This window comes from Sturnira hondurensis, unplaced genomic scaffold (genome assembly GCF_014824575.4).
Source record: "Sturnira hondurensis isolate 20B ecotype Veracruz unplaced genomic scaffold, ASM1482457v3 Scaffold0018805, whole genome shotgun sequence".
NCBI classification, from domain to species: Eukaryota; Metazoa; Chordata; class Mammalia; order Chiroptera; family Phyllostomidae; genus Sturnira; species Sturnira hondurensis.
Genome location: NW_028091436.1, coordinates 2,380,156 through 2,404,854, shown reverse-complemented (window position 1 = coordinate 2,404,854; position 24,699 = coordinate 2,380,156). Strand labels below are relative to the sequence as shown.

The window sequence follows — 24,699 nt, the reverse complement described above, 5'->3', positions numbered from 1 at the left end:
AGATATTTCTCATATAAACTAGAGCTCTTTGAGGGCCTCAATTTTTTAAGTTTAAAAAAGGGTCTTAAGGCCAAAAGCTTGAGAGCAGTTGTGTGGTGAGGAAGGCGGGCTGCTCCTGCAGAGGCTGGCCTCCTGGGGACAGACCCGGTGGGGCCCTGACGGGGACAGAGGTGTCTGGTGAAGACTGCAGCCTGTCGCCTCCCTGTTGCTTCTGTGGAGGGGAAGCTTTCTGGTGGTGTCTAGAGGGCAGACAGTCCGCTTTCCTGCACGGCTGGTCCCAGCTTCAGAGTCAGAGTGGGCCCTTTGGGTCTCACCTTGTCGCTGCATTAGGTTTGGTTATGCTTAATGAACCAACGTTGGAAACGCAGGTCTGTACGCTTTACTTGTGAGTTAGTTCGGGTCTCCTCAGCTTTCACTGCTGCCCCTCTTTCTGTTCAGGGTCTCACCCAGGGCGCCACATTAGCTCAGTGGCCCTGTCTCTTTCAGCTCTTAGCTGTGGCAGTTTCTCAGACTTGTCGTTGTTTTTAATGACCTTGACAGTTTGGAGGAGTACGGACTGGGGATTTTTTATAGGATGGCCCACTGCTGGAATTTGTGTGGTGGTTTTCTCATGGTAAAACTGGGTCTATGAGTGGCTGGCTCATTTTCCTTCAAGGGGTCAGCTATGTAGTCTCACAGTGGAGGGTGTTAACATGGGCGCTGTGGGAGTTCGTGTCATCTGAACAGAGAGCAGCCCGGTGCCGCACAGCGTGAACCTCAGCGGATACAGTTATCTGACGAAGGAGTGCGGTGTGATTTTTACTAAACAACTGTTCTCTTTGTTTGCAAAGTCTTGTCACTAAGTTCATTGGCAAAGTTTTAGGAGGCAGAACTTTTGATTTTACAGCTTTTACTTTTAGCTTTATAGAGACATTTGAAATTAACTTGCTTAATTAGGATGTTTACTTGTTCAGCGACATTAATTGAACACCAGCACTGTTTTCTGAAGGCAGTTGTAATTCCTCCCGGAAAGGCATTTAGCCCTGGCCAGGCGGCTTAGTTGGTTGGCGCCTTGTCTGGGTACCAGAGGCTTGCAGGCTCGATCTCTGGTCAGGCCACGTACGCACGTTGGGGTTTCACGGGAAGGAGGCAACCAGTCGATGTTTCTTGAATGGACGCATGTCTCCCTCCCTCCCTCCCCTCTCCAAAATCAGTAAGCATCGTCTCAGGTGAGGATTCAAAAGAACCCAAACGCTGTTTTATACTTACATGTGATTGTCGTCTGTCTATAGAGCGAATCAAGCCGCCGCTTTTAAGAGGCTGTCCAAGTACAGCGAGCACTGTGGTCAGGGTGACTTTCCCCCCATTGAACGAGGCTAAAACGAGCTTCTGTAACGATACAGCTATTTTGTTTAATGAGTAATAATGTAAAGTTAAAGAAAGAACCCCAAAGTATTAGTACAATGAAATATTAGATGTTTACGGTGTAGTTAGTAAAAGACAATACATTTTTTGTTTAACATTATGGAGATGAATATTTTAGGAAAAAATACTAACTTTTGACTATTAATTTACTTTGGAAACGCCAGGTTCCTGTCTAAAGTCTTTATCTGTGCTACTTTATATAAGCCTTATTTATAGTTTCCCTTTCATTTATAGGTGCACTTGGGGTAGGGAGAGTCACCCATAACAGAGCTGTCTGCAGAGTCAGGATCTGGGCCTGGGTTGTGTGATTCTGGAGCCGGTTCTCCTTCCCAGGTTTTCCTGTACAAGGGAGAGGTGAATGGTGGCGCTGTGCCTTAGAAATGAGCATTGGAGAAAAGATGGGAAACCGGGGGCCTGGTAACCTGGGTTGAAATTGCCGTGATGAGAAGTGCTAGTTGGCAGCTCGGGTTGGCAGGATGGAGAGAGTTCTCATAGGTGAAGGTGAGGGGTCAGAGGCTCCTTGGAAGTGGAGGGTGTGGAGATTTTTTGGTAGGGGAAAATTGTAGTTTAGTTGCCGAAACTTAATGTAGTAAGTTGTTATTTTTGCTTTACAATAAAAGCCCTTTATATTTGTAGTTTTAATTCTCCCCATAGTCCTAAAGGTAGCTGTTGTTAACACCTTTCAAACCCAGGCCTCCAACTTTATGTGCATTGCTCTCTCTGTTCTGGGCTATATATATATAGGTTGCTGACCTTCTCAGCAACAGGCGTCTGTCTCGCCCACTGTCAAGTCCGAAGTGCAAGGAGCAGGGGTGGGAAGGAAGTAGTAGGTAAGGCAATGAGGTGCGAACTTGAAGGTGCAAAAACATTTTTAGGAAAGCCGGATTCACTCCCAGGACTTTTTTTGGTCCCTCTGAGACTCGGGTGAAAGCTGTGGCCCTTCCCAGAAAAATCAACACATACTCAAGTCCCTACGTAATTTAAGAGCCTCTGATTTGAGGGGCGATCATGGAATTCCATAGTCTGAAACAAAAGTCCTCACAGTAAGTGGCTTTACTAGGGCCTCATGGAGGATGGGAGATCTTGGATTTGAACCGGTTGAAGGTGCTTGGTGTCAAGCCCCACACTGAGGGAAGGAAGGAGGGAGAAAGCAGCAGCTTCGCCGGGCGAGAGCGTTTTTTTCTCCGTCTAGAAAGTGTTGAATGAGGTCTTTGGCATCACCAGAGCTTTCCTGGTAACACCCTCGAGGGCATGGCCACGAGGGGCAAACCCTCGACTCCATCGAGGGGCCTGTAAACACTGCTTGTTTTCGTGATTTATAACAGAGGGTTTGCAATGTGCGTAGTTCCACCTCTCGCATTTGGGACATTCTACTGAAAGAAAGCCATTAAATTGACAAGAAAGTAGTCTTTGTCATTGTTTCTCACATACGTGTATTTTAAATCTTAATTAAAACTACAGTCCTATGTTCTATTTTGTTTGACTGTTTAGCGATACCAGGGTTTTAATTTAAAGCGATTTTTAAAAGGCCAGAATGCAAACTCCTCTAATAAAAGCCTTTGCCTCCCCCAGGATTGGCAGCCGCCGTTTGCCTGCGACGTCGACAAGCTTCATTTCACCCCGCGCATCCAGAGGCTGAACGAATTGGAGGTAACGTCTCAGCTGCTGCTCCGGGGGCCTGAGTTCTGCAGGGGCCTTCTCTGAATGTGCTCCGTCACAAATCTAGTGGCCTTTTTGAAAAATACAAATTTTATTTATTTATTTTAGAGGGATGGGGAAGGAAGGGAGAGAGTGAAGGAGAGAAACATCAATGTGTGATGATTACCTTTGGCACACCCCCTACTGAGGACCTGGCCTGCAACCCAGGCCTGTGCCCTGACTGGGAATTGAACCGGTGACCTTTTGCTTTGCAATCTGGCACTCAGTCCACTGAGCCACACCAGCCAGGGCAGATCTAGTGGTTTTAAGTGACATTACAACATGGCCAATAATCGATAATCATGGTAGAGTGAATGGTAATAGGCCTTTGCAGCAAACCATATCTCATTAAAGACCCCTGATTTTTGTCACTCGTTTGCCTAGTCATTCATTTAAATCCTTCTAAATTTAGGTGACAGTCACTAGAATTTAGGTTTTGAAAAGAATGTACTCTGAGAACCATATAAAGGAAATGATTCTTCAGCTCTAATTTTCTTCCAAACACATGTCTTCACTCCAGATTCATTCCACGGGGACTTGAACTTCCCGAGGGGTGGGCAGGGGGTTCTCTGGGGAGGAAGAGCTGTTCACTCAGCCTGAGCTGCGGGACCCTGACCTGCAGGGTGGGGGGGCTTGGGTACGGATGACACGGGGCGTGGGCTGTTCATGTTGATGTTTCGCTACTCTGGTTTCTGTATTGAACCAGACCACGTTTCATTTTTCTGTATTAAATAAACATTCTTAATTTAAAGGGAACGTGTACACTGGAGTTTTGAGGGTGCTGGTGGTATTATAGGGTATGTATTTTCAAGTTGAACTTGGAAGATAGGAGATAGGCACTAACTTTGGGGTCTTTTTTCTTTTTTTTTTTAAAGATTCTATTTATTTAGTTTTAGAGAGAGGAGAAGGGAGGGATAAAGAGGAGAGAAACATTGATCTGAGCAAGAAGCATCGATTGGCCCTGGCTGGAGTGGCTCAGTGCATTGAGTGCCAGCCTGTGAATCAAAGGGTTGCCAGTTCAATTCCCGATGAGGACACAGGCCTGGGTTGTAGGCTGGGTCCCCAGTGGGGCATGTGAGAGGGAACCACACACTGATGTTTCTCTCCCTCTCTTTCTCTCCCCCCCTCCAAGAATAAGTAAGTAAATTCTTTAAAATAAAATTGAAATGTAATTCTTTGTCATTAAGGCTCAAACTCGTGTGAAATTGAATTTCCTGGACCAGATTGCGAAGTACTGGGAGTTACAGGGAAGTACTCTGAAAATCCCCCATGTGGAGAGGAAGATCTTGGACTTGTTTCAGCTTAACAAGGTAAAGGCGGACGAGCTCCCCCTCCTGCAGTGGACCCTCTGGCAGCACGGAAGTGACCTTCTCTGCTTTAAACACAGACATGCCTGTTAGCAGTGTGTAACATGAACTTGTTCATCCAGGTTAGCTGATCGGGCTCTGACCTCTCAGGTCTGAAAGCCTCATCTTGTGAAATGTTTTCCTGCCGCCTGTTTCTTTTAACTCCACAACAGGACTGTGAGATGCTCTTTTCTGTTTTATTACGGATGAGACAATGAGGCTTAGGGAGAATATGGGCGAAGCTGAAAAAGCTGAGTCATAATTCAGTGCCTTAACTTAGGGCCACTTCAGTCTAAAGTCTGGGTTCTTCCCACCAAACACACTGCCGTTGTTTGTGCTTCACAGCATGTGGGGTTTTGTTAAGGTTTACTGAGTTGGACCCCTTCTTTGTGAAGAGATTTAATTATTAATCTAGTTTTTTCTCCCAGAGGATCTTGACTGCTTTTGGGGTGGTTGCAAGTGTTTATGGACACTTGGACACTTTATGGACACTATCAAAAGTCATAATTTGCCCTGGCTGGTGTAGCTCAGTGGATTGAGCGCGGGCCTGCGAACCACACGATCGCGGTTCGATTCTCAGTCAGGGCACATGCCTGGGTTGCAGGCCAGTTCCCAGCAGGGGACTCACACTAAGCAACCCATACATTGATATTTCTCTCCTTCTCTCCTTCCCTTCCCTTCTAAAGATAAATAAATAAAATCTTTTTTAAAAAAAGTCATGATTTAATTTTCTAGTTTAAAAGTGATAGGTATATGTATTTTCTTTTGACTTAGAAAAAATTTTGAAAGGTTACCTTAGCCAAGAATGTTTTGTTTTTGGAGTCATACCTGGGTATGAGAGGATTAGACGTGGTCTCCATGTCGGTTTTTGTCATCTCCTCTGCCATTTCCTTTAACAGTTGGTTGCAGAAGAAGGTGGGTTTGCAGCTGTTTGCAAGGACAGAAAATGGACCAAAATTGCCACCAAGATGGGGTTTGCTCCTGGCAAAGCTGTGGGCTCCCACATCAGAGGGCATTACGAGCGGATCCTCAACCCCTACAACCTGTTCCTGTCTGGGGACAGTCTGAGGGTGAGTGTCAGGCTGGCCCTGGCCCGTCTGGCTCATCGCTGGTGGGTGAGCTGTCGCTGCGGAAGTGAGAAGGCCTTTAGAGTGTGTGTGTGGTGGTGGTGGTCGGGGGGCATTGTTTATAAGTCTTTGTTGTGTGAGTTATTCTTCCAGGCTTTTCGTTTATCTGCTTTGAGAGCATCCATGCTTAGAAGCTTGTTTGGGGATGGATAAGGTTGTAGGAATGGCCTTTTGCTGTCAAAGCTGAAATTTGTATTAACTTCACTATAGATTTCTCCCTACAATCAGGAGTTGCTTATTGTCCACTTGTCATGGCTGGTGCCTTTGCGTTCACCTGCCACTTCATGTGTGTCCTGGCTGTCCCATGAAAGCACAACCTGCCACTCCACTTGAGCTCGCCAAGGCGCTCGTCAGCTTGGACGCTGACTAGTGGGTAGGGGGCTGAGCTCTGGGTAACTGGTTCCTCACAGGGATAGCACTTACCACATTATTTAGATGAAAACTTGTTTTAAACTAAAACAGTAGTATCAAAACTTTCAACTACCTTCAAGGCTCTGGTGGGAAAGAGAAGAAGGTCATGATCTGCTCACACTCTTCACGTTCCTCAGAGCAGCCAGCGTCGTGCCTGCGCTGCAGCCAGAGGCAGGGAGACGGTACCGGAGCGTTTTCCCCTCTGCTTCCTCGGTTCCGATGGGCTTGCCTTTGCAGCGTAGCAGAACGGGACCGGTCTGACAGGCAGCACGTGGTAGGGCTTTGCATGTATATCCGTCGCGGGGGTGTCACTTGAACCCCTGGATGGAACTTTCCAGAACATTGTGTGTGGAGTGGCTGTGCCTCCGTGTTACAGTCAGGTCTGGAGAGTTGCCCACATAGACTTTCTCCTTGTTGACCTCCCTGGGTCTCATGGTCCCAGTCACAGGGAGGAGGGGCAGGAGGGCCTGTCTGCCTTCTGGGACGCGTGCTGAGAGACTCCCTTTCTTCGAGCCGGCGGGCAGTGCAGTGTCGTGGTAGGGAGCACGGCGGTGAAGACAGTCTGCACAGACAGCGTCTGCAGCAGAGACTCGGGCCTGTCCAGGGGCCTGCCCCGTGCCAGCTGTGGTTTGGGCACGGACACATGTTCATTGTAGAAAGTTTAGACCAGCGGGAGGTCCGATGACAAGAAAGTCACTTCTCATTCTCCTGCCGTTTTTCCCCAAGGCCGGTTTTATGCCCGCACACGCACACACACACAAACACACACGAGAGTGTGCTCTTCATGCACATGGTGCGTTCTGCTTTTGTCCTACTTCATGAGTCCTGGCCACCTGCAATGTCACTGGGTATTTTGAAATCTAATTTTAGTGACTCGGGCGTTTTATTTTTGTATCCAGATCTTGATTTGATTTTTCCTGTGGATGAATGTTTGGATTGGCTTCAATCATTTTTATTATAATAATACGGTGATGGGTATTCTCTGTATATAAATCTTTACGTTTCTTATTTTGAAAGTGATTCTTAGGGGGAAGGAAGTCGGAATTCATATATTTTTTAAAAGAATGAAAAATAACAGTGAGATATCATGGCACACCTATCAGAAAATGGTCAAAAGCCAGAGCCTTGAAGGCGCGGGTGCCGTGAGGACATGGAGGCCCAGGAACCGCCCGCCCCCGCCTGTGGCTGGAGCGGGTGCGGCCCGAGGCAGCCGCCGTGGAGGGCAGTTTGGTGGTTTCTTAGATGAGCAGATGTGCTGTTAACATAGGATCCAGTGCTTGCGCTCCTTGGCGTTTGCCCAGAGGAGTTGGAAACTTACATCCACATGGATGTTTGTAGCATCTTTATTCTTAATTGCCAAAACTTGAAAGCACCAAGATGCCCTTCAGTTAGAGAATGGATAAATAGAGTGTGGTCCATCCAGACAGTGAATCAGTAAAAAGAAATAAGCTCTCAAGCTATGAAAAGACATGGGGGAACCTTAAATGTTTATGACCAAGTGAAGGAAGACAATCTGCAAAGGCCTCATACTTCCCGATTCCAACTGTGTGACATTCTGGAAAAAGAGGGACTCTGCAGACAGTGAGGAGACTGGTGGCCCAGGGGTTGGGGTGGGAGGGAGTAGGCAGAGCACAGAGGGGAGGCAGGGCGCCGAACCTGGGCGATGCTGTGATGACGGGCCTGTCCCTGCTCACTGTCTAAACCCACAGGGCGAGCGACACCAGAGCAAGCCCTGGCGGAACCCACAGACGCGGGGGGTGACAACATGTCCCAGGTGCAGTGCTGCTCCTGGGCGGGTCTTGGTGACGGGGAAGCTGTGCAAGTGTGGGGGCAGGAGGGACACGGCAGCTCTCTGGACCTTCCTCTCAACTGCGCTCTAAACCTAAAACTCCTGTCAAAGAGAGTCCTGGTGCTAAGAAGTGGACGTGATATACAGTGAAGGCGTTGTTGCAAGGGGGGCGCGAAAGCCTCGGCGCGTTCTGGGAGACTTGAGGAAGCTGAGCATGGATGTACCAGAGGTGGCGGGGAGCAAAGGCCTCCCTCTTCTTCCTTGTGTTTCCTAAGTGCCTCCTAAGTGCTGTGAGGGGTTGCTCCCTCCCTGTGGGAGAGTGTCGTCATGACATACCTCGGCCGATGACCTTTGACCCTTCAGTCCCAGTTTCTCAAGTGAAGGTTTACAGTGAGAGGGTCTGTCTGTGGTGGCCTTGGCTCTAAGGCGCACTTCAGGGGCGAGTCTCAGACACACTAGTCAGGCTCTCCATGTGCGTTCTAAAAAGCCTCTGAGCTTGAACTTCACTTGAGGTCTCTGAAGTCCTTGTAAAGAAACCAAGGAAGACCATAGGTCATGAACCATTTAGGCTAATGGCAGATGGGTAATGTATAGAATATTTGAATTTCTGACCATCCACTTAATAAAGTTTCTGTGGTTCAGCTCAGTTTGTATTTCTGCCAATCACACATGCCTTTATGTCTCAAATAGTTCCTTTAATACAGAAAAGAGGTGAACTCCGAGGAGGACACGTTTCATATCATCACACCCCNGCCCCCCCCCCCCCCCCCCCCCCCCGTGTGCTGTCAGCAAACACTGATGCGCAGCGGAGGGCAACGCCCACACCACACCACTCAGGGTGTCCAGGCCCGAGTGCAGGGACAGTCGGGGTTGTGGCAGCGGGGTCACTCTTGTAGTCAGAGTGTCGAGGGGTCGGTGCCAGTTAGAAACGGACGGTGCTGCTGTACTGGAGCCCATTTCCTCCTCCACTCACTCCCCCTACCTCTGTGACTTTCTAAATTAAAGAAAAGAACATTTTGGTAGATGGTTGTTGGATGGTTGGGGGTTTTTTTTTTTGGTTTTTGTTTCGTTCTGCTGTTCTCTAGATTCTTCCCGCAGAGGCTTTGAGGAAGGAGCAGTGTTGTTGGTGAGACTGGACAGTAGAGACGGTGCCCGTGGAACCGAGAGTTCTGGGAGCTGGTTATTTCCGCGCCTTCCCCAGGCGTCGGCGGGGTGTGGGGTGCAGCTGTCGGCGGGCTCATTCTGGAACCGGCTTTGAGAGCTGCCTCCTCGATGCTTTGGGTTTGCTCACGAAAGGGGGTGCTTCACGCTGCATCTGGTCGGCGTTGAGTGCCCCCTTTCGTCGCCCTTAGGGTCAGACCAACGAGAAAAGGCAAAGCTGAAAGGGAGATGAGACTTCTCTCTGATGAAAACCAGCCCACAGCTGTGGGCTGCCTCCCCTGTCAGCCTTTGTCTTGTGAATCAGACTTTGAGGGAAGCCCTGACAAGGCAGAACACTGAGACCTGCTTTCCCAGTTCAGGTGATAACTTTTGTGAACAGAACATTGCCGCATAGACTCAGGATTGTGAAATTTAAGAAACCTATTGGGTTCTATATTTTGTTAATCTAAACACTGTAAAAGATGAGCTGTTTTCAATATGGAAAGTTTTTACGGGAAATTTTTTTAGGGGCCTTTCTGACAGCCACGAGCAAGGCAATCGCAGTTGGCTGACTGGGAACATCTTGAGCCTGCAGGCGTCCCTTGTAACCTCCCATCCAAGTACTAACCAGGCCCGACTCTGCTTAGCTTCCGAGATCAGACAAGATCGGGTGCGTTCAGGGTGCTATGGCCGTCGACGCTTGTAACCTGAGGGCGACACTAATAACTACGTGAGTCGAAACAGCACCTCTCACCTGCTCAAAAGGTGTCCGGGTGTGCTCAGAGCAGGGGCCTGAAGGAAGGGCTTCTCAGCGTACAGCGCACCCACCAGGAGCTCGGAGCTGCCGGGCAGAGGGCCCGGAGCTCGTTCCCTTCCTGTGAGCAGACACCCTGCATGTGTACCCCTGCACCCTCACGTGCCTGCTGGGCAGCACCAGTGGGACAGGGTCCACTGTTGGCAGGAGAGCCCTGGCTGCAGGGCTCAGTGAGCTGGGCATCGTCCTGCGTCCGAAAGGGCACGGTTCGATGCCTAGGCTGGGCAGCCGCCTGGGCCGTGGCCCGGTCCCCAGCTGGGGACGTGTAAGAGGTTAGCTTTGATATTTCTTGCACATCAGTGTTTCTCTTTCTCCCTTCCTTCCTTCCCCTCTGTAAATAAGTACAATCAGTCAATCTTTAAAAAATATTGGAGGAAGAGCTGCAGTATTGAGCAGGGGTGGCTGCTACCTAGAACCTGCTATACGGTGTGTATATATGATCAACAACTGTAATTCGTCTGTCTATTTAGATTTGAAAAACTGCAGATGTGTTGTATATGAACATAAATAATTGTTACCTTTAAAAAACCCAGTAGATTCTCTGTTGTTAAAAAGAAGGGAAGTTCATCAGAATGATTACGTTTGTTTCTAGTGTCTGCAGAAGCCACACCTGGCCACAGACACGAAGGACAAGGAGTACAAACCTCACGACATCCCCCAGAGGCAGTCTGTGCCCCCCTTGGAGACGGGCCCGCCCGCCCGCCGAGCCAAGCGCATGAGGGCTGAGGTGAGAGTCTCTGGTGCCCGTGCCCGTCCAACCCACGTGCCTCGTCTCTAGCCTCGCTCCCCTGGCGGCTCTGTATGCACTCCAGCTTCTGGGGCGAATGCTGTCGGGCTGGGGGGTCCAAGAGCTGGTTCTAGGCTGTGCTGTTCCACAGACACCTCGTGGCAGGCAGGGCCCGGAGGAGCGGGTGCCCGTAGGGTGCTGTGCGGTTTGCCTGGGGCCGTCATGAGGTCAGGCTGCCCACCGTAGAGTAAGGCTATGAAGCTGGGGGGGTTTTTGCTGAAAAGAATTTTTTTAAAAAGAGAGAAGTTAGAACATAGTGAAAGCTGGTTTTCTCAGGCTTCTCAAAAGGAGTGCAGCCCCTCGGGCAAACGTGAGGCTGAGACAGAAACTGGGCAGTGTGGGGAGAGGGGAGCAGTGAATGTGGGAGCTGAGACCAGGGCAAAGAGACCAGGTAAGGGAGACCTGCTGTGCAGGGTGTGTCTGCCCGAGAGGCGCCCTGGGGAAGGAGGGGTGTGGGTGTGTTTGGTCCCCAGACAGTGCAGGATGGCTCCAGCCCAGCCTGGGGGCCTGTGGAGCCGGCCGCACTGGGCAGCAGTGCAGGCGGAGCCCCTGGGAGGTGCCTACTGGTGCCTCGGCTCTGAGTCAGTCTCTGGTGTTCAGTAGCTGTTGGAGAGGGTGAGGAAAAGCAAGCCATTTTGTTTTCTGAGGAAATGGATAAATAAGAGAATTGCTTTTTGCTTAGATAAGTTGGGGCTGAGGGAAATGTAGCGGCTGTAGTTTTCTGAGTTGAGACTTCCTCAGAATTGGAAAATACGGTTATTTGAAGCTCGTTAGCATGCTTAAAGTTAAGGTTTCATTAGTCTGAGGTCAGTCCTTGTTCCAGAACATTTTGATCTTTCATGTGAAAGACACGCCCTGGTCCTTGGTCTGCCTGTACATCGTGTGCGGTGCTGGTGACAGCGACCTGGCAGGGGCTCTCGTACCCACGCACCCCCTGCGTGTGCACTGAGTGAGCAGGGGCAGTGGCCGCGTCTGGCTCCAAAACGCTTCGGTGGGACAGATCACAAACACTGTTTTGTGCTATCAGTAAGCATTAGCACTTCAAGAAATAATATCAGTTATGCGTGAAAAGTAAATTTGAAACTACCAGAAACGGAGACTGGCTTATGTGCCCTTGATGACCAGGGAGTCCCGGGTGACCCAGCGATGGCAGAGGAGTGGGTGGCAGGGACGGCAGGAGGGAGCGTCCGCACATACTTGCCGCGGTTGAAGAGGCCGGCAGCCTTGGCAGGCTTGCGGGGTGGGGGCGTGGCTGGCGGCTCTGGCTCAGGCTCTGTGGGGGCTGACCTGTCGGGGTGCAGAAGCCGCCGCCTCTGTTCTGCCCACAGCAGCGCCCACGAGGGCAAGGGCTGGGAGGAGTAGGTCCTGCTAAGTAGGTCCTGTTAACAGAGACAGTTTAGAGGATTATAGTCCCTTTGGGATTCCAGTGGGATTTTAGAAGAATTACTTGTTTTTTAAGAAAATATTTATGTATATCATGACTTTTTTTAAGGCCATGAATATTAAAATAGAACCGGAGGAGACCACAGAAGCCAGAACTCATAACCTCAGACGTCGAATGGGTTGCCCGACTCCAAAGTATGAAAATGGTAAGAAAATTTATCTGTAAAAAGGAAAGTAATAAAAAGTAAACAAGTAAAAATGGTGATTTGTTTGTTAGTTAAGAAAACACTGGAGCAAGTATGACCTACCAGTCACTGGTTGGGCCTTCAGAAATGAAGTCTTCATGTGTGACTGTCCTCACCGTCGAGTCCCAGCAGAGAGGGGAGCGGGCAGAGGGAGGCACGTCAGGGTGGGAGTCCCGCAGCTGTCACTGGCTGCTCCTCTGAACGACAGTCGGGGGCACCGTGGCGAAGCAGCGGTTTCTGAGGAGCCGCAGAACCCGCGCCAGGCTCGGCCAGGCTCGGCCAGGCTCATCTGGGTGTGGTGGGCAGACTTGTCGGGGAGGAGCTGGCAGCTGCTTGCCTGGCCTTTGCCAGGTGCCAATCATAGGGAAGCCTGGGACTTGGAGGAGAAGCCCTGGCTCCTGCATGGGCTGGGCACACGGGTGCCAGAGCTGCTGACGTCGGGGCCCCGCGCTTGGTGAGTTGGCTGAGGGTAGCACAGAGTCAGGGGAAGAGACTTGAGACAATACAGATCTGAGTCCCCTCTTGGCCACTTCCTGGTTTATTGTTTGACCTTAGAGATACTCCTTGACAGCCATTGATGACAATGTTCTCATCTCTGGAATGGATTTGTTGCAAAGGATTAAATAATTGGTGGAAAGCATTTAGCACAGGGCCTACCACAGGTAGTTCATTGATGGATACCAGTGTTTCAGCCAAAGCCTGTGGGACCAGGAAACAGACGAGGTGAGGAGCCTCGGGCCTGGAGGCTGGTCTGGACAGGAGGGGTCCAGCTGGGGAGTTGCAGGCCCTCCCAGGCCTGGTCAGAGGACTTACTTGCCTTGGTGTGTGTTTTTGGTTTTTTAATTGAATTTACTGAGCCAGCATTGGTTAACGAAATTATAGGGTTTACGTGTGCGATTCTTTAATGCCTCATCTGTACGCTGTACTGTGCATTCACCAACCCAAGTCTCTTTCCATCACCATTTATCCGCCTTCACCGTCTCCCCCACCCCCACCCCCACCCCCAGTGCGTGCTGTTCTCACAGGGGAGAAGTCTGAGCGGCATCTCCAGTGCGCACCCACACCTTGCTCTTTAAGTGGGGTGAGACTTGGCATTTGTCTCGGAGGCGGCATTGGACAGCAGCACTGGTGCCACCGCCGCCGTGTGCAAAGACACATGGCAGTGCGCCGGCGTGCCCCGTGTGTTTGAGGGGGGAGGGTCGGGGAAGAGGCTGAGAAAGGCGCAGAAAGAGCTGGCTGACTTGGATCACCTCCTGCAGAGAAAGAAATGAAAAGCTGCACCAAGCAAGAACCCATTGAGAAGAAAGAGCACGTTGTAGAGAGTGAGAGGGAGAAGCCCAGGAGTCGACCTAGAAAAACCACCAGTGCTGTGAGTGGACACCTTCCAACACTCTGACCCCTAGTCCACACGTGTGTGCCGGACTGAGGCCTGGCGGTCAGCAGTGCAGCGGCCGCCTCAGGTCCGCCTCTCGTGCCAGTTTGTGGAGGGGGAAGCTCTCAAAGGCACGGGGAGCATAGTCGCGTCTGGGCTCTGAGGGCGGCTTTGTGGAGGCCAGTCGACCAGCACACGGTGTGGATCTGTAGGCTTGCTCGCCCGGTGCTGGCCCGCCTCCAGATGAGCTGAAGGCTGGAACCAAAGTCAAGTTGATGTTTCCCAGCTCTGGACGGCAGGTGTGGGCAGTCTGTCTGGGCAGGAGAGCTTCCCTGTGCACAGGGCCCTGGAGGGGGCTGGTCATCTGAAGTAGGCGGGGGGCCTGGGTCTCAGCTCCATTCAGTCGATGCCTAGAATTGCAGACTCTGGTGGGCGCTCACCACCCTGTGTTCTGTGCCCGTGTCGTGGCTGCAGGTGGACCTGTATGTTTGCCTCTTGTGTGGCAGTGGCAGCGATGAGGACCGGCTCCTCCTGTGCGACGGGTGTGATGACAGCTACCACACCTTCTGCTTGGTGCCACCCCTCCATGATGTTCCCAAGGGAGACTGGAGGTGTCCCAAGTGTTTGGCTCAGGTGAGAGGCAGCAGCTGGGGCAGCAGCAGGACGTTCGGTGCTGTTCTTGGCTTTTGGGTTTGCACCTGGCGACTGACGGTCGTGAGGTCCTCAGAAGCACTGGGCTGGCCCTGCCCAGAAAGGAGGTCTCGGAAGTGAGTCTCACAGCTGCGCAGGGAGCGGAGAGGCAGAAAAATGCTTAGTAACTGCACTTGAAATTTTTTTCTTTGAGGAGAAAAACACTCTGTGCTCCTCGCAGAAATTCTTCAATCCCAAATACTTCAAAAACAACAGTGTGATTTTATACTCCATACCACACATAACCACTGCTGATATTTTGATGTATATTCATCCAGACTTTTTTCTATTTTAAATGAATGCAATTGTATGTAAGCAATTTTTTTTATTTTATTGATTATACCATTACAGTTGTTCTATTCCCCCCCTTCATTCCCCTCCACCCGCACCCTCCCTCCCCCACCATTCTCCCCCCCTTAGTTTATAACCACGTGTGTCAAGTTCTTTGGATTCTATATTTCCCCCAGTATTCTCGCCCTCCCCCCTATCTATTTTCTACCTACCATCTCTGCTATTTTCTGTGCCTTCTCCCCCCTTCTCCCCCTCCCACCCCCCTATTTCTAACCCTCCATGTGTTCTTCATTTCTATGGTTCCACTCCTGATCTAGCTGTCCTCTTGGTTTGCTTTTGTTTTAGGTGTGGTTGTTAATAACTGTGTGTTTGCTGTCCTTTCACTGTTAATATTTTTCATCTTCTTTTTCTTATATAAGTCCCTTTAGTATTTCATATAATAAGGGCTTGGTGATGATGAACTCCTTGAACTTGACCTTATCTGAGAAGCACTTTATCTGTCCTTCCATTCTAAATGAAAGTTTTGCTGGATAAAGCAATGTTGGCTGTAGGTCTTTGGATTTCAAGACTTGGAATACTTCTTTCCAGACCCTTCTTGCCTGTAAGGTCTCTTTTGAGAAATCTGCTGTCAGTCTGATGGGTACTCCTTTGTAGGTAACTGTCCCCTTATCCCTTGATGCTTCTAGGATCCTCTCCTTCATTTTGGTCTTGGCTAATGTAATGATGATGTGCCTTGGTGTGTTCCTTCTTGGGTCCAACTTCTTTGGCACTCTCTGAGCTTCCTGGATTTCCTGGAAGTCTATTTCCTTTGCCAGACTGGGGAAGTTCTCCTTTATTATTTGTTCAAATGAGTTTTCCACTCGTGGCTGTTTCTTTCCCCCTTCTGGTACCCCTATAATTCGGATGTTGGAACGTTTAAAGATGTCCTGGAGGTTCCTAAGCCTCTCCTCATTTTTTTGAATTCTCATTTCTTCATTCCTTTCTGGTTGGATGTTTTGTTCTTCCTTCTGGTCCGGTCCATTCCATTGATTTGTGTCCCCGTTTCCTTTCCATCACTATTAGTTTCCTGTGCATCTCCCTTCATTTCAATTAGTTTAGCCTTCATATGTTCCTCTAATTTGTGACTATAATCAACCAGTTCTGTGAACATCCTGATAAATAGTGTCTTGAATTGTGCTTCTGAGAGGCTGGCAATTTCTCGGTCGCTTAGAGTTATTGGCTCTGGGACTTTGAGTTCTTCTTGTGCCATCTTTCGGGTTGTTTGTGCCTGTTCCATAGCAGGATCAGAGCCCTCTGTATGTAAGCAATTTTAGTCATCTGTTTTTTTTGTACATGTGTAAACAAAAATCTCTTTTCTCTCATAGGAGTGTAGTAAGCCACAAGAAGCATTTGGCTTTGAACAAGCAGCCCGGGACTACACCCTCCGCACATTTGGGGAGATGGCAGATGCCTTCAAGTCTGATTACTTCAACATGCCGGTCCACGTATGTACACGGATACTGCTGTGATTGAGGATTTTAGTGACTTTATAAGGGTGGCTCTGGAGAGAGATTCGAGGTGGCACTTCCCCGACAGTCCGCATCACGCACAGCGAAACCTTGGTTTGCTCAGTGGCGTTAAAATCCCGCAGCACTTTCAAACGGGTTCTGATTTTTCATCTGATTTCCCTAGAGATAGGCTTTTCCACATGAGCCATAGAGCAGCTGTGACCGTACAGTGTACGAAGTCTCCAGTAATGTTTTCAGCTCAGCAGATAGAATTTACAGAAAACTCCACAGAGTTCATCGAATGACTCCACATGCCCCTCGGCGTGCTGTGCGTGGGGGATGCATCTGCACACTGTCCGTCGTCGCAGGTTACTGCGTTCTGTCTGCTCGCAGAGAAGTGTTGCGTGTTTCATTTGGCGCTTGATACGAAGCGCGTGAGCACGCCAGTGTTTAAATGCTTTTCTGCCGTGATTCTGGGTACACCAGCTGGGCTTTTCTGACCACGGACGAAGTGCTTCAGCAGACACTTCCTGTGTGTGGATCTTTTCAGTTGCATTCCATTTTGGGGATGGTTACTGAGGTCCGGTGAGAGCAATCGACCGTTTTCTCCCACTGTAATTGCCGTGTTGTTTGGGGCCTGACTTCACTAGCGTCAGCTGGGAAGTTGCTTCAGGTGTTTGTTTGTTTAATGGGACCATAAATCCAAATCGTGCTCTACTTTTCCGTTCTTTTACTCCTTGTTGTGCCTTGTATTATTCCCCACGGGTCTGCTTAGCCAGTCCCCGTGACTTGTCTGTGGCTTTTCCATCTGTGCTTGGCTTTTTTTTTTTACTTAAAAGACAAGGACTTTGCGGGAAGGACACAGTCAGTGAAGCACAGGCCCCAGGCACTCAGTTGGGGCGCTTTGTGCGTGAGAGCGGGCTCTTGTTCACAGTCTGCACTGCCCGCTCTGTGGTCGCCCATGGTGTCCTCAGCCAGGTTGAGTGGAAGGGCGAGTGGGGGCCTTGGGCGGTGTGCTAGGACGCTGGGAAGGGCAAGCGCCACTCAGCCCGGAGGCCGTGCAAGTTACCTGTCTGGGCAGAACTGTACCTGCAGGTTGGGAGTGTCAGTGTGCTGCGCTCCCTGCCTCCTTTACGTCAGTGGCCAGGTCTGCCATGGAGAAGCAGGAATGCCTAGTGGCTACTCCCAGTTATTATTAAATGCCTGCTGGGAAACAGTGGGAGCTGCCCGGGGGCACTGTGGACCACAGCACGAGGACCGTTCCTCAGGGCGCTATCCCGTGGTCCTGTCGTTCAGCTCATCCAGTCAAGTGGGGCTCTGAGTTGATGTTGGAGAAGGTGCATTTTTCCTCTTTCTTACGGTTTTACTTCCAGATGGTTCCCACAGAACTGGTTGAGAAAGAATTTTGGCGGCTGGTGAGCACCATTGAGGAGGATGTCACGGTCGAGTATGGAGCCGATATCGCCTCGAAGGAGTTTGGCAGTGGCTTCCCTGTCCGAGACGGGAAGGTCAAACTCTCCCCCGAGGAAGAGGTGGGCACCTCCGGGGGGCACCTGCACTCAGAGGGGACTGGGTGGCGGAGCGTGTCCAGGGTCTGCTGGGTGTGACGTGGCCTTAGCGGCAGCTGTACTGCAGAACCCGGTGTAGCCTGGAGCTTGAGTTACTGATTCAGTTTCCATTTGGTTGGTTTGAAGTGGTTTAGGATTACTTTCAGAAGACCCTCAGTCACCAGGTTTTTAATGATTTCGGGGAGAGCACCGAGAGCCCACAGAAGCCTGATCCCCGCGGCGCCGCTGCCCTGTGGTGACAGGGGGGACGCACTGCCCTCCCTGGGCCATCAGAGCCTGTCACTTTGGTTTCTCCTTTTGAAGGAAGTCTGAGGGGTTGGGACCAGGCCTACTTGTCTTCTTTATTTTCGTTTTTAAAGACGTTAGATGTTTGTTTTCAGAGAGAGGGGAAGGGAGGGGGAAAGAGGGAGAGAAATACCGAGCAAGAGGACCACTGGTTGGAACACTGGTTGGTTGCCTCTCGCGTGCCCGCAGCCAGGGACCTGCAACCCAGGCATGTGACTGGGAAGCGAATCCGTGACCTTTTGGTTCATAGGCTGGTGCTCAATCCTCTGAGCTACACCAGCCAGCCTCAGACCTTACTTACCTATGAACTTTAAGGTTTGAGTCCATAATTTCCCATAATGACCCCAACTGCTAGGAAAGTTTCTGTTTAGTAAAAAGTCAGAGAGGTTTTTTGGTAAACTTTTGGAAATCTAACATGAACAGAGAAGTACGTAATCGTAAGTGCACAGTTTGATGAAGTTTCATGGCCCGAACACATCCGTGTAACCATGCTGGAAGAAACAGGACCTGACCACATTCCCCCAGAAGCCCCTCTTCTGTCCCCTTCGTCACTACTGTCCCTGTCTCAGGACAGGCCTCTGACAGCACTGTCCCGACTCATAGCACCACGGGCTTCACATAAACCGACCTGGGTTGCCTTGCTCTTCCGCATCCAGGTGGGAAAGGGGCACGTAGAACACGCAGGCCGTGCAAGGTCACGTGTGTGAAGCTTAAAGCGGCAAAGGTGGTCCGTGGTGTCCCAGAGGTCAGCGTCATGGCTTCTCCCACCTGCTGCCCTGACGTTTTTATTTTGAAGGAGATTCTCTTCGCACATCTTTTTGAAACACTCAATTCTGAAATGTTCGCGTGATATAGCTAAGCCTTTTCACTTTTTTATCTCTGCATTTTTAGGAGTATCTCGATAGTGGCTGGAATTTGAACAACATGCCAGTGATGGAGCAGTCGGTTCTTGCTCACATCACCGCTGACATATGTGGCATGAAGCTCCCCTGGCTGTACGTGGGCATGTGCTTCTCTTCGTTCTGCTGGCACATTGAAGACCACTGGAGCTACTCGATCAACTACCTACACTGGTGGGGGCCCCAGGGACCCAGGCGCAGGGTGCGGGCTGGTGGGGGCAGCTCCCGCCCCAGCTGTGTCTCAGCTCAGACACATGTCTGAACTGCGTGTGTCCCTGTGTGGCTCTGTGTGTTGGTGATTTTGGGAATGTGTGTGATACAAAGAGACTACTTAAAGTCCATGCTTAGGTGTTTTTTGGACATTGATTAGTTTTTATCACGTATTTCCAGGGGTGAGCCGAAAACCTGGTACGGCGTTCCCGGGTACGCCGCCGAGCAGCTGGAAGACGTGATGAAGAGACTCGCCCCGGAGCTCTTTGTGTCCCAGCCGGACCTGCTGCACCAGCTCGTGACCATTATGAACCCCAACACCCTGATGACGCACGACGTGCCCGTACGTGCTTGGCCGGCCCTCCCCCCATCCCCCAGGGCTCCCCCCCCCCCCTGACTTGGCAACTGTTTGGTGGGACTTGATACTATGTTGCATTGGGGGTTCTCAGACCCACAAACTGATTCATTGTTGCCAATGACTAGATCGGGAAGCAGCCTCACTTTACAAGTCACGGCTGTGACACTTTCTCTTCGTGTCCAGTCCCATTGTGTCTTGTCCACTCACAGGTCATGCGGCCGTCCCCACTGTATACTCTGCACCATGGTTTTTGTTTATAACTTGCTTCTTCACTGCAACAAAACCCTAAAACATCCATGTCATTTGTCAATGTAAATACTCTGAGAAAGGCCGGGCTCTGTTGTGATTAGATCTGAACTCTAACGTTGGAATCCTTCATGCCCTGTTCGTACTTTATAAAAAAATAATTTATTGAACCTACTCAATCTTACTTTTGAATGATGAACTGAAACGACGTGTTTGACAGGTCTTGGTCATAGTACACCTTCCCCCCTAATTAAGCATATTTTAAAAGAAAATTTACTTTAGGGTCTTAAGCTTGGGATTGGGCTTCTCACTGTAGACAGGGCTGTTGGGGATGTTTCCTCCAGGCTCTCCGTGGAGTGGCGCTCGCTGGGGTGGTGGCTGCTTGGGGAGGGGACACCGAAGATCGGGGGCGGTAGGGGTGAGGTGTAGGGAGCTGCAGAGCCTGTCTCGGCCGAATCAGACAAAAGTGGTGCATTTCCAGTGCAGGTGTGAATTCTCTGTCTTGCTGTGGCCTGAATTTTATGCTTTTGGGTCCATAGGCCAGTAATTGGGGTCAGGTAGCAAGGACTTCATTTGAGGGATCATCAAATAGCTTAGAAAAGAACGACCAGTCACGACCAAAATACCACCCACTCCTCATTGTGTGTGTTACCCCCTCATACTGATTGCCCTTTCTGATTGGTTGTGAGTGTCTGGCCCTGGCCATGGCCATGTGGGGTTCAACTTTGGACTTTCAGATGAGATGAATGAACTCCTGCCTTTGGGAGCTCACTCTGGAAGAGGAGAGACAGACGACAGAAAGGAGACAGATGACGACAGTGGCTCAACTGGGAGGCTGCTGACCCACTGACTCTGGAGAACCAGGGCTACAAAACGATGTTTGACCCGGGACGTGTGGAGCTCCGAGAAGGAAGGGAGTGTGTCTGGGCAGGCGTATGGGAGGAGTGTGCAAGGCAGAGGTGGGGGAGGAAGAAGAGTTCCCCGGAGAGAGGAGCCGTGCGCATGTGCTGGGGAGCGGTCTGCGCCTTTGGCGAGAATCAGGACCTGGGGCGCACTCCTCGCCTCCCAGGCTGAGCCCCATTCACCGCCGGAGTTTCCTGTGGTGTTGGCGTGGAGTGGTCACGAATTTACATTTCTGAGAATCTCCCCTGCGTGACACTGCTGTGGGTCATGTCGGAAAACCAGCGATGCAGATACAGAGTTGTCTTTCCATGGTAGTAGCTTTTGAAATAGTGTGCGATTTCTTGAATTGGTCAGAGATCTTATTTTGGTTAAAGGTAGAATATTCTTTTTTTTTTTTAAGATTTTAAAGAGAGGGCAGGGAGAGCGAGAAAAGAAACATCAGTGTGTGATTGCCTCTCATGCGCCCCCTACTGGGGACCTGGCCCACAATCTGGGCATGTACCCTGAGTGGGAGTTGAACCAGTGACCCTTTAGTTCGGAGGCCAGCACTCAGTCCACTGAGCCATATCAGCCAGGCCTAATAATGTGGGATATTCTTAATTTTGGCTTCATTTACAGAGATGTGTCCCAATGCTGGATGTAGCCACTTGCGTAATGTGAGCCACGTCACGTTGTCTAGACCCTCAGCAGCCCTGGTGGCCAGGGCACCACTCCATCTGGTGGTGGGCCGCGGCGGTTTTCGTCCTCTTCTCTCTGGCTCACTTTTAATGGGTGGGAAGCTACCCCTACTGAAGAACCGTCTGATGGTCTGTGTCCAGACCGTCTTCTGGGAGAATGTCAGTAAAAACTTCGGCTGTGTCTCCTCAGGTTTACCGGACCAACCAGTGTGCTGGGGAGTTCGTGATCACCTTCCCGCGCGCCTACCACAGCGGCTTCAACCAGGGCTTCAACTTCGCCGAGGCTGTGAACTTCTGCACTGTGGACTGGGTACGGGGTCGGGGCTTTGTGAGCCTTGCGTGCCGAGTCGGGACTGCTTCGCCCCCATCACACACGTGGTCCCTTAACCTGTCGCCACTCAGGAAGCTGATCTGCACACTGTTGACCCGTGTTAAGTTAGGCGCTGTACTGGGCTGGAAATCCAGGTCGGACCGGCTGAGCACACGGCTGGGTGCAGCTGGCGGTCTTGTCTTTTACAGCAAGACTTGAGGGAAGGCGTCCCCTGTGGCACGTTTTGGCTGAAGCTCAGGGGCTCATTGCAGACTGACGATAGTTGCAGTCTTCAGACTGTTCCACACAAGCCCCAGTTGTCCAAAACAGCAGTTTTTAACAAAGTATTTGGTTTTAGTTACTTTGGAAAGTAGATTTTTAAATGTTAGTATTTGTACTTTGTTTACCTAAAAAGAACTGTCTGATGTCAGTGTGAGGTGTTACATCTGATGAGCTGCAACCTCATTTCAGTGTCTCTCTGAACCACAGCACTGCCTGTCTCTCCAGCTCCTCTGCCCTTTTTGGGGCATCATTGCTCCCAGAAGTAGTAGGTGAACCGTGTCCGGTTCTGCACAGTGGTTTCAGGAAATGTGTCGATTTCTATCTCTGGTTAGATTCGGTTTTTTAGCATCTTTAAAATAACTTACTTTTCTTTAAGATTTTATTTGTTTATTTTTAGAGAGGGAAAGGGGGAGAAAGAGAGGGACAGAAACATCAGTGTCTAGTTGCCCCTACTGGGGACCTGGCCTGCAGCTCAGGCCTGTGCCCTGGCTGGGAGTTGAACTGGCGACCCTCTGGCTCACAGACCACCAGCATTCAGGCCACTGAGCCACCACCAGCTGGGGCTCCAGTTAGATTCTCGTTTGGGCAGTAACACGTTGTTAATGCATTAAAAACCCCAAGGCCTCTCAGATCCACTCTGAGAGTTGGTACGTGATGCGTGGGGCCCAGGCACAATGTTGGGCCGTTGGGTGGTCAGGGTCAGGGTCCAGAAGGCTTTGGGCGTGGGAGGGAGAAGGACGGTGCGCGTGTCCCTGTCTCTGAACAGCTGCCCCTGGGCCGCCAGTGCGTGGAGCACTACCGCCTGCTGCACCGCTACTGCGTGTTCTCCCACGACGAGATGATCTGCAAGATGGCCTCCAAGGCCAGCGTGCTGGACGTCGTCGTGGCCTCGACCGTGCAGAAGGACATGGCTGTCATGGTCGAGGATGAGAGGGCTTTGAGAGAAGCCGTGCGTCAGCTGGTGAGGCTCCTGGGACCTCAGTGTTGTGGTGTTTGTCGCGAAGGACTTAGTGAGGTTCTAGGTCGCTCCTTAACCCGATTCCCTGCGAGACTTTTTGTTTAATGGCTGTTGATACAGTGAAACACGTTACCGTGCTCTCATCTACCTGTACCTGTGTCTCTTTGGTGAAGAGTCTGCTAAATGTCTTGCCCACCCCCTTTCATTGGATTAAGGTGAGATTTCTGTTTATTCTGGATAGCAGGCGGGTGTTCTGCAGACACTGCCTCCCAGTTGGGGGCCTGATTCTGTGTCCCCTTCGCGGCATCTCTCCAGTAGCAGAAGCGTTTTGCTTCGGTGACATCCAGTTCGCCAGTTTACCCTTCCTGGATCTATTTTGTGTGTGGTCCTTAAGAAACCTTTGCCTGACCCAAACTCGCAGGATTTTTCTCCTGTGCAGGCATATATAGAGTTCCTAGTGTTAGGTTTTACGTTTAAATGTTTATTTCATTTTAAGTGATTCTTTTTTAAAAAAAATATTTTATTTATTTATCTTTAGAGGGGAAGGGAAGGAGAGAGGAAGAGAAACATCAATGTATGGTTGCCTCCTGTGCATCCCCTGCTGGGAACTGGCCCCTGCCGGCAACTGGGTTGCAACCCAGGAATGTGCCCTGACTGGGAATCGAACCACCATTGTCTGGTTCACAGGCCCCGCGCTCAATCCACTGAGCTACAGCATCCAGGGCTCATCTTAAAGTGATTCTTGTTGGTGGTACAGGGTGTGGGGCAAGAGCACTGCCTTTGCATGTGCCTGCAATGTGGCCAAGGTCACTTCGGAGTCAAAGGAACAGCTAATAATCTAGTTTTATTGTCCTGCCAACCACTGTTTTTATACTCACATCAAACTTTGTCTAAAAACAGGTCCTCGCTAGACAGGCGAAGCGAGGACTCCATGTTTGCTGCGTCACTGTCACTTCCCATTCTGCACGGTGCTGACCCTGCACTCCCTGTTGGGGGCGCTGGTGGGCCACAGGAGTCTCCAGAGGCCTCTCACATACACTGTTCTTTAGGGAGTGATTGATGCAGAAAGAATGGATTTTGAGCTGCTGCCGGATGACGAGCGTCAGTGTATAAGATGCAAGACGACGTGCTTCATGTCCGCCATCTCCTGCGCGTGCTCTCCTGGCCTGCTCGTCTGCCTGCACCACGTGCAGGAGCTGTGTGCCTGTCCGCCTCACAGATACAAACTGCGGTGAGTGGGAGGCGTGGGTGGTTTCCTGCAGAGCACACAGGCTCCTCAGTGGAGCTCCAGGGCCCGAATATGGAACGAAAACATGGGATTTTCTCCCAACCCACACCTCCTGTTTGCAGATACAGATACACCCTGGATGACCTCTACCCCATGATGAATGCGTTGAAGCTGCGAGCAGAGTCTTACAACGAGTGGGCCTTGAATGTGAATGATGCTTTGGAGGCGAAAGTCAACAAGAAGAAAAGTAGGTGGTACGGGAAGCAGGACCGGCTGTGCTGAGGCTGTCAGCCTCAGTCTGAGGCTCTGCCTAAGTGCACCCCGTGCAGGCAGGCTCGCAGAGCGTGCCCAGAGAGCGGGGAGGCACAGGAGCGGGCGAGGTGGTGCGGGGGCCGCCAGGGAGGTCTTGATGCAGGAGCCGTGCACGCTGTACTCTTGACCTAGACCATGTTGTCAGGAGGCAGAGGGACCTGCACACTCTGTCTCAGAGACGGCGTCATTCCCATTTTGTGGGGCGCCTCAGAAAAACTTGGTTTAAGGAGACGTCACGACAAGGCAGGAGTCTCGGAGGTGCTTGTTTCCGTCACTCATCGTTCCGTACCGCCTCCTTTCTCCTGCGTTGCCCCAGACAACGGCCTTTGAAAGCCACGGCTTCCTCCCTGTGTCGGTGTTTTTATGCTCTTCTTTCCGTAGCCTAAGAGGTGACGTGCCCCTGCCTGCGAGCCCACTGGTGACTGCCGGCTGCAGGGCGAAATGCAGGAGGGAAGTTCGGGCACAGTGAGAGTTTGCAT

At 50.8% G+C, this 24,699-nt stretch overlaps 1 protein-coding gene and 1 non-coding gene across 2 annotated transcripts in view; both read left to right on the top strand.

The window, feature by feature from the left end:
- KDM5B (lysine demethylase 5B) overlaps positions 1-24,699 on the top strand; it is a 49,360-nt gene that overhangs the window by 10,669 nt on the left and 13,992 nt on the right. The window contains exons 2-16 of the mRNA XM_037070577.1: positions 2,977-3,054; positions 4,290-4,412; positions 5,348-5,518; positions 10,322-10,456; positions 12,009-12,105; positions 13,404-13,513; positions 13,991-14,149; positions 15,862-15,981; positions 17,358-17,516; positions 18,729-18,910; positions 19,127-19,289; positions 21,321-21,440; positions 22,489-22,683; positions 23,730-23,911; positions 24,031-24,155. Of these exons, the coding sequence (XP_036926472.1) occupies positions 2,977-3,054; positions 4,290-4,412; positions 5,348-5,518; positions 10,322-10,456; positions 12,009-12,105; positions 13,404-13,513; positions 13,991-14,149; positions 15,862-15,981; positions 17,358-17,516; positions 18,729-18,910; positions 19,127-19,289; positions 21,321-21,440; positions 22,489-22,683; positions 23,730-23,911; positions 24,031-24,155 (2,119 nt within the window). The remainder of the gene's footprint in view (positions 1-2,976; positions 3,055-4,289; positions 4,413-5,347; positions 5,519-10,321; positions 10,457-12,008; positions 12,106-13,403; positions 13,514-13,990; positions 14,150-15,861; positions 15,982-17,357; positions 17,517-18,728; positions 18,911-19,126; positions 19,290-21,320; positions 21,441-22,488; positions 22,684-23,729; positions 23,912-24,030; positions 24,156-24,699) is intronic.
- LOC119003951 (small nucleolar RNA SNORA11) lies at positions 9,686-9,813 on the top strand. The gene has a single exon (XR_005070086.1). It is a non-coding gene; the product is annotated as a small nucleolar RNA SNORA11 (small nucleolar RNA).